The 14,678-nt window shown below is 44.2% G+C and overlaps 1 protein-coding gene across 1 annotated transcript in view; it reads right to left on the bottom strand.

Annotated features, from left to right (window-relative positions):
• Positions 1-1,759: 1,759 nt before the first annotated feature.
• Positions 1,760-14,678, bottom strand: part of LOC144129755 (glutamate receptor ionotropic, kainate 5-like) — a 25,512-nt gene continuing 12,593 nt past the window's right edge. The window contains exons 3-5 of the mRNA XM_077663834.1: positions 13,345-13,480; positions 9,699-9,916; positions 1,760-2,053 (exon numbers count right to left, since the gene is read on the bottom strand). Coding sequence (XP_077519960.1) covers positions 1,760-2,053; positions 9,699-9,916; positions 13,345-13,480 — 648 coding nt within the window. The remainder of the gene's footprint in view (positions 2,054-9,698; positions 9,917-13,344; positions 13,481-14,678) is intronic.

Raw genomic sequence — 14,678 nt, 5'->3', positions numbered from 1 at the left:
GCACTCTTATTGACCAGAAGGAATCCTACACTATTTCACGCCAGTCTTCTCAACCATGATAGCTAAGTATGTTTCCTCCCTTTAACTGTTCAAGTGCTTAATCAGTCCTCCAACATCAATATGACCTATGGCATTCCATTTAATGTTCACCGGTTCCTCTAACAGCACTGGTAGGGTAGCCTCACTTGATAAGGTTCTATCTCCTTACTGTGGGAGGCGTCTCAAAGAGACCCATTGCTTAGAACAACGGACCTAACAGTGGCACAGAAATTGAAAGCGTTTTCAATTATATGAGAGAATATCATATGATTCGAAGGTACACAAAGCCCGCAAAACATCATAACTGAAAATAACTGCAGGCGACTAGTCTCTCAGCAATGACAAGGTTTTAGTTGTATTCTGAAACCGCTTTTGTCAATTTCCTTTACTGGAAAGATGCGAATACAGCCTCATATTGAAAGTGACAAAAATGCAGCACATGTGTCACGCAGCAGTGTCCCTCCTTTGACACGGCTGTGGCTGTCCAGAGCTCCAACTCTCGTAGGTGTTTCCGTGTACGTATCTCAGCCCCGACAGAGCTAATCAACCCTACTATTCACTTTGCCGTCGGGTGTGGAAAACGTGCCAGGGCAGCAACTCGGACAAGGAAGCTGTTCATGGTGAATCTATCTGATGCGCTCTCTTAACTGCAAAGCTTCTGCGGTGCACATACACATTGAATGCACATATTCAAAAGATCTTTATAAAAGCGACAGTTCTTTCATTAGCGCCGCCCTCTAAAATTGATGTCAATGGGCCTTTTCATAATGTACTTAGTTTTTTTTTTATTGTGTCTGGCCTAGAAACTGCGCGACTACCCATCGATCAAACGAGCAACATGAGGTGATCATGCATAACAACACCATATAGGTGCATGTATTGTTTAGCGGAACCATCACATTGATATCCATACATGGCGTTTCACCTAAGACGTTAACAAAATTTTTAACAAGAGGGTTTTTAGTTAGAAGCGCGCTTATTTTCGGCATAGCATGGTCAGCGGTGAGGTACTTTAAATTACTGCTAAGACGTGCAAGCTATCACGCTGATTTACTAATACTGAGCAGTTAACTTTTTCACCTATTACTGCTAGGCTCATTAATTATTGAGAGGCGTGTAGGCCACCGTAAGTGATATCCATATCAATTTTTAGAATCTCGAAAACCTGGCTATCCTCGGCGATGTAGCCCAACAAATTTTGGCTACATCGCGCCAAAAAAATGTTTTGTTTTTCGAGAAGCTGGCACGCAAAGCAACCTCTTCAATGAACGTTACTCGTCGAAATAGCCAAAATTTGACCACAGCGCCGAGGGTAACCGCGTTTTCTAAATTCTAAAAGTTGATACGGATATTACTTTGGGTGGACTACTCGTTTCTTAATAATTAAGGAGCTTAACGGTAATAGTTAAAAAGTTCACTGTTCAATTTTAGTTAAAAAGCCTGCTAGTAAGCACGTCTTAGTTCCATTCTTATGTACTACACCCCTGACAATTCTATGACGGAAAAAAAACGCTCGTAACTAGCTTAAAAACATCAGTTTATAAATTGTGTAAAATCTTACGTTAGCCACCCTGCATATGTTATTAAGAGCATGTCCCATTCCGTCATTAGTCGAGCCTGCCAGGATAAGGTAACGCACCCAAATATGTAATAAAACACCGCATTAGATTATCTTTTATGAAGACGGCTCTCTCCCGTGCTGTTTTCTGCGTCATAACACTTACCGCTGATTAAGGGTGGCGACGAAGTTGGGATCCTCGTTGCGGTTCAGAGCCACAGCGAACTTGTGCGGAAAGAACTGCTCTCGGGAGAAGTAGAAGGTGCCGTGTCTCAGCTTGCGGCAGTTGGTGGCAACGTGGAAACGCATCGTGGTCGCGTCGCTCACAATCACCGCTTCGCCCCGCTGTACGGCGATGAGGTTCGCTTCAGAATACAAGGAGTTGGTGTCGAAGGTGCCGTTGCTTCGTACAACCAGCTCCCACACGGCCTGGTACTCCGGCACGTTCCGTGAGTTCTGGTGTGGAAAATGTATAATACCTTTGAACGAAAGGCTCATCCAGAAGGCATGCTGACGAAAAAAGACGATTTTTATTTTTCATTGTTACTTGTACAACGGTTAACAGTTAAGCCTATTTGGTAATTACGAAGCCGTGTGCTGGCTGTGACCGCGTGACTCATTTTCCCAGAGCAACACAATGTTCAGCACCGCCACATTCTCCTAGCTTGAGCAATAAAAGAGGAAAGCAGTCGTGGCTTCGTATTTGGCACAGACGCTCATGCTCAATAACTATTTTGCAAAAAACAGTGAAGAGCGAAACATCATAGCACACGCCTGCAGCAAATGTTTTCCCTCCGATTTTCAACTTGTCCCATTTTAGTGGCACAGGCAGGGGCCTATTGGTTTACATTCTTTTTGGCTGCCCCACCATACTTTTTGTACCATTTTGTCCTAAGTATGTGTGTTACGTTTTTAGACTTCGACCGCGTAACAACGCAGCAGCTTCTGCAGCGCAAAAAGAGACTAGGTTAACACTAACCTGCCGGATTGGGAAGTGCCTTCTATCACCCGAGACTTGGATATTTGCGGCACGCATTCAGAATTATTTCATGGTGCCGTTAAGCTTATATACCACGCTGGATGTCAGCTGAACTTCCCGAATAATTTTTACGTCATTCGGAGTGAAGCCATTCTCACTCACAAAATAAGAAAGTCAAACAAGAATTCATTACAGATCCTCTCTGATGATCCTCTCTGAAGAACGATAAAACTGGACCTGGCTGTCTTAGTCTACACTTGAGGAATAAGACTGCAAAACATTTATTTTGTCAGTTCTAGGCAAAATGAAGATGGCCCGTGCTAGTTGGCTATCAGTCCACGGCTGATAGCCCATTCAATGGACCGGATTCGAACGCCCAGGTCTGTGTTGACCAACACGGCCTCCCCTTGCTCCATACTAGGAACTTGTATGAGAGATTCCGGTGGCGGCTCCTCTTTAGAGTTTCACAATATGTGATCGTAAGTGGTTATTTCGCCGTATAGTGCACATTCTGGGTCGTAATCACCGGGATAGAATTTTGATTGTAAATAAGGACTCAATAAGGATCGCGTCTGGAGTCGCCTCAAAGTGGTCTTCTGGTCCTTATCTAAGGTTTTGTCTGGAGGATAGAAGTTTCTCCTTTCTAGTGTAAAATGGTTAGTAATGTCGTGATCCTTGAAGGTATTGGTGAGCGCTACCAAAACACGGAAAGGGACGAACACACAAGACAAGCGCTTTGTTCGTCCCTTTCCGTATTTTTGGTAGCGCTCACCAATACCTTCAAGGATGCATCTCCAACTAGCCCCAGTTGTAGCTCTTTTGAATGTCGTGATATGACGCTAGGCCGTCCTTTGAGAAACTCTCGGTAACCGCCGCGTCCCCTTTTCGGCTGAAGAATACTCGAGCATTGATGTGTGCCGCTTCGTTACCAGGATTCCCTGAGTGAGCCGGGACCCATATCAACTCAATAATTCTAAGTTTCTTGCTAGACACAATATGTTCATTGCTGCCTGAGAAATTCTGCCCCCCGCATAATTGCGTATGGTGAATTTAGAGTCGCTTAGTATAGTATCAGCATTAGTGTTAATGGTGGCAATGGCGATAGCTCCCTCTTCTGCCGTTTTTGGGGATCTCGTTCTAAAAGTGGCGGAGTCTAGCAGTCTGTCTTGCGTGTCCACCGCCGCTAGTGCGAACGCTTGTTTCTGCTGGTATTCTGCGGAATCTACATATAGCGCTTATTTATGTTAGCTGTACATTCTGTGTAGAGCTTTCGACCTACCTTTCCTTCTCTCTTCGTGGTGAGCAGGATGCATATTCTTAGGTAGTGGCGTGACTAGTATTGCCTGAGCGATGAGTTTAGGTATTTGTGTGTTGGTATCTAGTGGTGGCAGCTCGATGCTTAGTCCTAGGCGATGAAGTATGGCCCTCCCTGCTTTGGTGCAGGAAAGCCAGCATCTTTGCATTGTTAAGGTCCTTCCTTAAGTTCTTCTGGGCTGTTGTGCACCCCTAGGCCCAGGAGTCTTTCGTTGGAGGTACAGTTCGGTAGCCCTAATGCATACTTGTATGCGTGTCTTAATATAGCCTCCACTTTTGCCTTTTCAGTGCTGCCTAATTTTAGGTAATCGAGTGCGTGGACAAGCCTGCTCAGTAGAAATGCTTGCACTATTCTGCAGAGTTCTTTATCCTTCACTCCTGTCCTTTTGTTGGCAATTCGTCTGATTAGACTACTGTCATGATTACAGTTGTCCTGTGTCGTTCTAATATCTCCTTGTTCTTCCTGTTTGAATGAAGTAAAAGTCTTAGGATTCTTATAGTTTGAACTTCCTTTACAGGGAGCCCTTCCACCCAGATGTTAAATGGAGATGGATGTTTATAATTTTTGGCTTGGCGGCCTCTTGGTGTGTCTCTGATTACGAATTATTCGGATTTGGAGGGCGAGCATGTTAGCCTGCTTTACCGGTCTAATCTTATATTATTTCTACAGCTTGTTGCAGGGTGTCCTCTATCTGACCATCGCTGCCAGTCGTGATCCATAAATTGACATCTGCATAGAATGTGTGTTCCAACCTCGGGAGGGCTGCTAATTTAGGAGGAATTTTGATTCGTGAGAGGTTAAAAAAGAAAGGCGACAGGACTGAACCCTGAGGCATTCCTTTACCTCCTAGTGATATAGGCTGTGATTTGATCTATCCCGCTGCTTGCTCTGCGGCTCTGTTGCTCAAAAACGACTTTATTTAATTGAAAGTTCTTTCTCCTGGGTTAATATCCAAGAGATTACTTAGGATAGTATAGTGGGTGACGTTATCGAAAGCTTTGTTTAAATCCAAGCCTAATGTGGCTTTAGTTCCTCTGCCACGTTCCCGGTCTACTGTGTCTGCCTTGATTTGCAGCATTACATCTTAGGTGTAAAGATTAGCCCTCTGCCTAGCACGGAGTTTGGAAGTAAATTATTGTCCTCGGCGTATTCTTGTAGGTGGTTCAGAACTACATGCCATGAAGCTAGAATTCACGTTGCGGTGAGGGTTGGTTATATTTTTACGAGCGTGTGCTTAAATTTAGTTTACCGGTGCAACTGTTTATTTATATTACCAAATACTGGCGTATTGCAACGCCTTAAGCAAGAATAGGAGCACGTCAAAATGTATCGTTTGCGAGTACAAAGAATATTGTCGAGCTGAGCTTACCGGCTTAGCGAATTATTCAACAAAACCTGTCTTAGCTTTGGTTTACCAATTAGGTTAATCACCATCTCTCTCCCTCTTTCCTCTAGCTCATTCGCTCTTCCTTCTTCTCCCTAAATGTTTTGGGGGGGGTGCATTCTGGAAGTGCATAAAGTCACACAAGTTCCTGCCTCGAATATTCATAACAGCACCTCCCCACTTAGGGTGATGAGCATTAAAATCGCCCACTATTATATGAGGAGCTGTGCAACTCTGGATAGTTGAATATAGGCTCACCCTTCGCCGCACCATAAAAGAGGTCTACCTCGAGCTCCGCCTCGACAAACGCCTTTACCCTCCTCCTCATCCATCACTCACGGTGCCGGAGTCTCGCCTTCTTCGGCACATTCAGATGAATGCAGTTATCACCCCGTCCCGCCTCTTCCTCTATCGCTATCGATCGGACCCTTCCTGTCCCAACTGCCCCTGCATCTATGCGGACCTGGCCCATTGCCTCTTCTATTGCCCGGCTGCTCAGCAGTCGGGTTCCTTCCCCCCACCCTTTCTATCCATCACCACCTGGCTCGACTGGCTTGGCGCTGAAGGGGAAGAAGAACAGCGACTTCTGGTCGCCCAGGCGGTCGACATGCTCGGCCTATAAATTATGGTCGAATAAAAGTCTTTACTACTACTACTACTACTACTACTACTACTAGGTACGAAGTATCAATGGCTCTTCCCTCTCCCCACTTTGCCACCTGAGAACCATAGAAGTTGGCCTAAAGGTGCCACCGCTGAATTGGTGGTGGCCATTGAATTGAATTTGGTATGACTGAAATATTTAAATTGGTTGCCATAAAATGAATTTATTCACTAGGTAATCAAGCTCATACAGATGACACTGTAGATTCCACGGAAGAATTCACGGCTGTGTGGCTAAATCAAAGCTCTAATACTGTTCACAATAAATGTTCTATTATACGCTGTCGATTCTAATCATGGAAATCATGGATCATAATATTTATAAATTACAAATCGCTGTAAATAACAATAAGAGTAGCGTTGAATTATTACATACCTACAGCAAAGGTGCGAGCGATGAAATAATTGGCATTTCAAAATTACGCACCATGACGCTGTTTCATTCGCGCTGAGCTCACTGAAAAATGTGCAGTAGGTCTCTGTCCCTAAGAACGCTTACCGTACTAATTGATAGGTGCGACCTTTGCAATCTTTTTTGTGTAATTTTGCTGTCTGCTTTGTTGGGATAAGTAAATGCACGTCTTGCGGGATACGGTCAGCTCCAGTAAAGCTGGGTTTACTTTTAAACCGCTCTCTTATCAAACTATGAAAGGATAAGAAAAATAGCAATTCTAACATATTGCTAGCAAATGCACACTTATTGAAGTGCACGGTTCGCGGGCTTGTTAACACTGCACTATTAGAATTATCGGTATGTGAAACATTCAGGGCACTGCGCAGTCAATCATTTTCGTAAATTAAAAATAGTTTTCAAAACCATATCACTCCAAGAAAGCCATACCCGGTGAAGGTATGGTGAAGAAAACATACCTGGTGGTGGGTAGCTAGTTTGCTACTGTGTAATCCGAGAGGTAGCAAGAGCTGTTAAGGCATTTCCATTTCGGGATATAATGGGGTAAAGATTTGCGATTAATATACATATATGTACAGATATAGAACGCTCAGTACAGCTTTCTACGCTTTCTCATCCTTCCACTGGCATATCACGCATTTCTGCAGTAAAAGTAATTAAACTTTCCCTTCTCTTCTTCGTTTTCTCCTTCTTTTCTTTGTAGTTTCTCTTCTGATTCGTTCTTCTTGTCCTCCCACTGTCCACTAAACGTGGCTCTTGATTTGGCACGGTTCGACTTGGCGCCAATCCGTGCATTTGTGCGGCAAACCAACGAATGACAAGCCAATTGCAAATACTAGAGCCATATTATGTAGTTACTCAAGCGTAGCCTTGTTTCACCAATATTTTTCTTTTTTTATTCCTCTATCCACTAAGGCGTCCCTTCATTTTCTCCACCTTTTTCTTCTCTTACCCTTCGTCTTCATCTTTTCTTCATTTCTCTCTCTAGCCTTGAATTGTTTGACTATAGGTTTGGCCTACTAAGGAACAACAGCGGCAAATGCCTACGCAGTTACAGCTACAACCGGCTTCAGTTACACGACAACTCAGGGTGGGGTCCCATAAATGGCTCTCGCCGTAAAATTCGTTCTTGCAAAGTCAAGTGCAGGTGACGTCTGTAGCCTCAAAGTATATTTTGTAAGTGCAGCGCAGATTCTTCTGCGGCTTGTAGCAGTCTCAGCTTTACGTTAACGCCCCAGTCTATTACCTATTTCGCGGTTTCTTTTCTTTTTTTTTTTTAAACGTTAACTCCGAATGTCATTGGCTTCTCTCACGGCCTTCTTGACACTGAAACTTTCCATATTCGGCACATGCTAGCTTCTTAAGGGTGGTACACAATGGAGGGGCAGGGTCGAGTATAAAGAAGTGTTTATATTTTTCTTATTGGGACATCATGCCGTTTTGTATCAAGTAGATATATACAAATATAGATTGTTTGCATGCGATGAGCGCATTTGCCAGAAAGTGATTGCCGTGTACTCTAACCCAAATCAGCTAGGCACATGCCGCACGTGGGATCCTGGTCCTCTTTGCCTCCTTCCGTAAAACTGACCAACCTTCACTGCAGCACAATCATTTTAGGTCATCATTGTTGCTGTCATTCGAATAGCATATTGACAATATTTGTCATAACGCACCTTCTCAGGCATTTATTTCTTTTTTCTTCCTTAGGTACCAATCAGGTTAAGTACTAGGTGGTTTGTTCAGACCCAGCCCTCTCTCCTGTTGTTATCTGCTGCTCTCTACCACTTCCTGACCCGTATACTTTATTCGGCCTTGCAATGAGTGAGTAAGCCGCCCTGATAGGCGAAGTACACGGAGAATTGGTGCACAAAATACATATTCTCTCTTTGTGAGGCAGTGCATGAAAGCCGATCATTTGCTAAACACGCCAGCAGCTCGTTCGCCGACTAAAGCCACAGCTTCTTTTAACTGGCGCTGAAGCGCGGCAAATAAGCTAACAGATGCGGCCAAGGCGGTTCCATTGTGAAGGTAGCGGTGTGACTAGTGACGCAAATAGAGTTGAGAAGCTGTGTGAGCCTTTGGGACTCGTAATAGATCATGCTATACTCGCTTTCTGTGCCTTTGTAGCCAGGACAAGCCAGGATTTTGAAGCAGACGGTCCTTTGTGTCCTGAAAGCTCTGGCACTGAAGCGCGAGTGCCGTTACATGGTAATATATAGTTCTGAAGAGACGACGGGCACGAGGCTTCACACAAAAGTTCACACAAAAGAATCTAATTGAATGGCTCCGCTAGTCACTTCTCGCATTTGTACTATTGGGCGACTGTAAAAAAAGGGTGGTCATTGCAAGGCAGGTGAGGGCGAATAAATTTTCTGTACATTCACTGGTCAAACGATTGTGGTCCCTCTCTCCATTTACTGGCCGGACCGTTTGGCGCAGTGCCAAAGGCCAGTGACAAAGGCCCGTTCCCTTCCGTTTCTTGTCTAGCCTTAGCTGCAGAGCCACAGAACGTTGACCGCAGGCGTACTATCTGCTTATTCCCGTGCCATAACTGTACGCCACAATGAGTTTTAATACACTTCATCAAATATACACGAAAATGTTCATTGTGCCGAAATCGGGACTGACGGAAAGTACATGGATACTTCTTGTAGGTAGGCATTTCACTCGCCCGCTAAAAATAAATTTTCAATAGCAGTGAAACTGTACAAAATTTTATGGAAGAAATTTTCGCACAGACATCGCTCCGTAATTTAAGCGAAAACAAGAACAAGTCTTTCAGCGTTGCCGTGTTTTTCGTACATGTTTGCACGCTTTCTCTTGATACACCTTGCTTATAGCAGACCCATACATTTTTTGTATAAAGGGCTACCCACAGGGTACATACTGGGGATATTTTTTACAATAAGGCTTAATATGAGGGTATAAACGGCCTATAGTTGTATGCGCTAGTAGTGTTCCACTAAAGAGGAATTTATATGAACCAAATGCCTTCAATAGATTTTCTTTTTTTCTGCAATACTTCACTTCTGGTACTTGAACAACACACAGCGTTCCGACATCAGTCGAGTAAGCGTTTTACCAGTCATTGAATTCTATTGAAGCTTAGGGATGGAATATTTTTGGAGTATAATACATGTGATCTTTTTTCTACGCGCAATCGGTGGCAAGGGCAGGCAGTGGCCAGTCCAGGCATGACAAATGTGGCTTATTCCACATTCTCCGCACAGGCAGAGACGCGCGGCGCGAATTTGGCAACGCATCATATCATGCCGCTTAAGGCGACGGTATTTTCCTCAACAGCGGCGTCGGATTAGCGTAATTTTTCTTGAAGTTTTTACGTACCCTAAGCAGCGACTCGTAAGCGGTGCCCTTCCATATGAATGTCTTCATGTTCTCTCGATCGGCCAACTCCTTCATGGAGTCGATACGATCGGGCTCGGGTCGCACCATCATCGTTGCCTTCATGTGACCCGTGAAGGCGTTCATAAGCACCACAATTGTCATCCACCAGACCGCGAAGACGATCCTGGATGCGACGTTACTTGGCGTCCTTGGGGCAGCTTCGTGAAGAAAAAAAAACGAGAGACAGCAGAGCACTATTGATATTGTAGCGATAGCTACACTACGCCAGCCACTTCGCGAGGTCAGCGTGGCTGCACCCTGGGCCGTGCCACCGCCGCTCCGCCAGTTGTGCGCATGCGCGGAGTGACGTCATAGCCCGCAGCTGGTGTGCGCACCATGCGCCTCGTCGCTGCGCCAACGGCGGAGCAGACGCCGCCTGCCTCGCCAGTTAGTGCGGATTCGCGGAGTGACGTCATAGCCCGCAGCTGGTGTGCGCGCCGCGCGCCTACATTATGCTAGCATTTCGAGCCTTCAGCGTGGCGGCGCCGTGGCCACCGTCACGCCCAGCAAAAATCAGCAGCGAAAGACTAACATTGCAGTTCGACTGAGCGAGTTCCACTCGGCCAGTTATAGCTATCGCGTCATTCCAGGTTTAACCAGAGCTAAACCACAGCCATTTTTTCGATGTTGCGGTACAGCTACCTTCTGAATTTTCGTTTCGTTAGAGAACGCATGAAGCCTCGGTGTAGCTCTTTCCTGCCTATTCACGCTTATTTTATATTTAAAGCGCATGAGAGATGTATAAAGCGATGCGGGACGAGGACTGACTGTGTGCATGTTTAGGCCACCGTTCAGATGCGCTCTCTTTACGTCGCAGTTTCAGAGACATGCTTCCACGTTCTTCGCGCTCCCACCGGGCAGTGGAGATAAACTGAGCTTTGTACCACACCCACGCCGCTTCGCCAAAAGTACACTTTTTCAAACTGCACCTGAAAAGCACGACCACAAATGGGGCATTTTCGACAGTGGCCACTCAATAAGATAAACATTACAGTTCCCCTCGCCAATATTGTCCTTGCGCGGTTTGTAATTGCGGCAGTTTTATTTGCTGTATTAAATGAATTTGATGTTTATTTTATTGGAAGTACTTCATACAACTATCTAATCAGTAAGCTTCAACATCAGCCTTAGCCGAGGTAATCCTTTCTCTTTCTCCACAATGGCTTCTCTTACTATTGCTAAACCAGCGTCTGGCCCTACACTACACCCATGTCAAGACGTTCGATTCCTGGAGTGCATTTACACGCATCTCTATAGAAGTTGCAATGGGCACCGAATCATTTAATTTCAGTCGTCAAGAGCTACCTGCGCTTTTTTTTAAATATAATATTAGTGTAGCGAACTCGGGAAGCCAGTGACTATAGCAGAGTCAGCTGCCCTCAACTTGCTCTTCTGCTGACAAGCTGCTCTTCCATTGATAAGAGCTCTCTGATGACAATCAAATCAGAGTTCTTCAGACCCGACACCTTGACAAAAGGCTACATTGCTCACATCTTCCCCTTCCAGGTCAGTTTCGTCCTTACCTTCACAGAAGAGAGTTGAAAAGTAAATCCACCAGTTTCTTAGAAGGAAGTCTCTGAGTGGCTGCCTTGTCTTGCTTTGCACTATCATGTCAGCCATGGCAGATATGAACACGCAGCTCAGGAGGGAACACATCAGAGCCAGCCAAACCTGGGAAATATTGATAGTTTCTTTAGCTGCGTTACATTCAATTTGTTCCCAGACCAGTACAGAAGGGTCGATGAGAAGAAAACACCAAGATGAATATTCAGCGTTTGTTGTATCAAAGAGCGACGCTTTCAAAGAACGACATGATTGAAAATAATTTTCTGAGTCAATGTGAGAAAGCGTAAAGCGAGCTTACTTTTGAGTACTCTCTCTGGGGCAGCCTGAATATTGCTAATTACTATTTCCTTGTCTGTTATTTAAGTACAAGCTATCAGGACATTGTTAATTTGTGAGTATACTCATGAAATGAAATCTTTACTTCATATCGCAGAGCCCGCATTTGTTGCTGGGCTCTTTTTAGTCCCATTTGAGACATAATAAGGAGCCATGCAGATGTGTGTCAAGCGCTGAGAAGCGTCTTTACGCTGATGACTGCGTTTTATACGAAGTAATTAATGGCCCTAATGATCATCGTCACCTCCAAGATTCATTTGCTATGTTTTGTAGTTGGTGTAGTACCTGGCAAATGAGAATTAATTTCGACAAAACCGTCCTCATGTCCTTTTGTAACAAATCTTCCGTTTCCCATTTTAGTTACTCTTTCAATGGCCGTGTGGTGGATAGGGTCTCGCAGTACAAATATCTTGGTGTCATATTCACGCATAACATGTCTTGGTCTAAACACATTGATTACGTATGTAATAAAGCACTAAAAAAACTAGGTTATCTACGACGCACACTACCCAATTCACCAAAAGACACAAAGCTACTGTTGTATAAATCTCTAATCCGCCCTGTTCTTGATTACGCAGCTGTAGTATGGAACCCGTACAAGCAATTCGAAATTAACATGTTAGAAGCAGTCCAGAAGAAAGCTGTGCGTTTTATATGTCATCGTTATGATCGCGATTTCTCACCCTCTTCTACACTTCTTTCATTGAATTTAACCACGCTGTCTGTCCGTCGCCACACTGAATCATTAAAATTCTTACATTGTGTCGTCAATTCCTCAGTAAGGCTGTCAGTTAACCACTACATTAACTTTGCACCATTATCATCTACAAGAAGTCATCACGAGCTTAATTTGTTACCGTATTTTGCGCATGCTAATTTGTTCAAATTCAGTTTTTTTCCCCGTTCAATAGAAGCCTGGAATTCTCTACCCGGGTCTATTCGTTCTTGTCCATTTCAAAATTTTGTTACTGACATTGAAGACGCATAATAGCTGTGTATTCTTACCCTGTCGTTAACAGTTCCTTTCTTGTTTGATATTTCATTTGTGATTTTAACTTTTTGTAGTGCTCACTTTGTACATTTTGCTGCATTTTATTTCCTTGCATTTTTGTGTTTTCCCACTCCTGCCATAGCGCATATAATTGCGCTGCAGTATGTATAAATAAATAAATAAATAAATAAGAGGCCTTAAGAGACCCTATCTATATTACACTGGCACTCAGGCTCCAAGAAGAGCATCATGAAAGGCCACACCAAAGAAGCGGAGTGCAACAGTTCGATAAAGTGAATCTTTAAACTTCTTTAAGGTGGAAAAAAATACGCTCGGCCAAACTCAGGCACTGATTTGTGAATTATGCTGAACTTACATATTTTTATGTTTTATGTTCAGGAAAACTGCCAGTGATATTCAGTTATTCTTTATGCTGAAAATTCAATAAACAAAGGCTCATTTAAGTGCGAGTTGATTCAAAAGTATTCAAATATGTCTACAATTTCGACTCTTCTAAAGAATTTTGTTTCTGCCTGCCTTATTATTTCTGAACAGCTCTGACAGCAAAAAGTAACTCAGTTCAGCTATAGCTGGCCTACTACGAATAACTGTTCAACACTCAGTAGAGGGCACAGCAGTCGTTGACATCATAGAACTGCCGACTCACCTGCCACTCGAATGCCATAAGCGTACCAAAGATACTGGCTTCGATGACATTGGGGAACCCGGCCAGTATGGTTAGGTAGTCAGTAGTTACCTGAGAGCTGAACGTAGTCACACGTGAGCGACCATAAGTCATGACAATAGGACCCAAAGCCAGATCCGCCCTCTGAAACAAAATAGTTGCATGTACTAGCAGCAAGTAGGAAGGCGCTCAAATACAGGAAGGTAGAGGTGGCATATTGGAAGATATTGATACAGATTTTTGTATTGCATGTGACCAAAATTGCACCATGTGTTAAACCCTAATATTTCTGAGTTTTCAAATTAACGAAAAGATTTTAAAATTACGCTAACGAGATTAGAAACTGCGCATTATCTGGTTCTCCTGTGGCTCGCACACAAAGCCAAAGAATCAGGACTATTGCTATTCAACCGAAGATTTGTCTTCTTGTCACTTGCAAAAGCAGCTAGAGCACTTGCTCGTAATGGTCCGAATGCTTCCGAATGCTTAAAATAAATTTGATTTCGTCATTCTTGTCAACCATATCGGCTTTCATGCCAGTGCGGTACACGACGTTACCTTGTTAGTGCAGATCCCGCTCATGGTTTACTTAGATTAAGACCACAAGAATATTTCCAAAAGGACATTGACATACATATCTTTATTTTCAAACGTCAACGTTTAGGCAGATACCTGCCTGGTTGGTAGGAGAATTGGAACGAAAAACTGGCGCTCCCACCTATGCCTCATGGGAGAATGGACGTTTCGGTGTAAACTCGGCACCTTCTTCAAGGTTAACCCACGACGACCCTCTGAAAGCAAACCAAATAATCTTACACGGTGGAGCCCCTGCGATCCCATTGTGAGTCATTGTGACGCTTTGTGACACATTGTGACCAACTACGACCCATTCTTACCCACACGGCAGCGATCCCTAATTGCGGTGGGGAAAAAACTCAAAAAGACGCGTCCCTTGCTTCCACCCAGTCAACCCTGAAGAAGGTACCCAGTAGGCGCCAAAACGTGGGTCCGTCTATGAGATCTTTGGTCAGAGTGTCACAGTTTTTTCCTCTCTAATATATGTATTTTGCATGAATATTACGAGCCTTATTACGGCGCGTTCTAGGGCAGGCAAGTGAAGACACACATGTCAATTGTAACGTGTTGCGGTCCTGCGCAGACGCCGAAAGACGGGAGCTACTCACTCAACGCAGAGTTACTGCACATCCCACATGTCTATGCAGGCAGGAGTATTCTGAGTTCGCAGGTTGCGATTACTAATTTTCAGATGTCACGTGACACTTCCTAGGACTTATGGCACTGACGAGCACATCTCATTACACGGGTACTTCTGTTCAGCTTT

Source organism: Amblyomma americanum, chromosome 4 (genome assembly GCF_052857255.1).
Source record: "Amblyomma americanum isolate KBUSLIRL-KWMA chromosome 4, ASM5285725v1, whole genome shotgun sequence".
Classification (NCBI taxonomy): Eukaryota; Metazoa; Arthropoda; class Arachnida; order Ixodida; family Ixodidae; genus Amblyomma; species Amblyomma americanum.
Note: the sequence above shows the minus strand (reverse complement) of the source record. Positions and strands in the feature narration are given on the sequence as shown.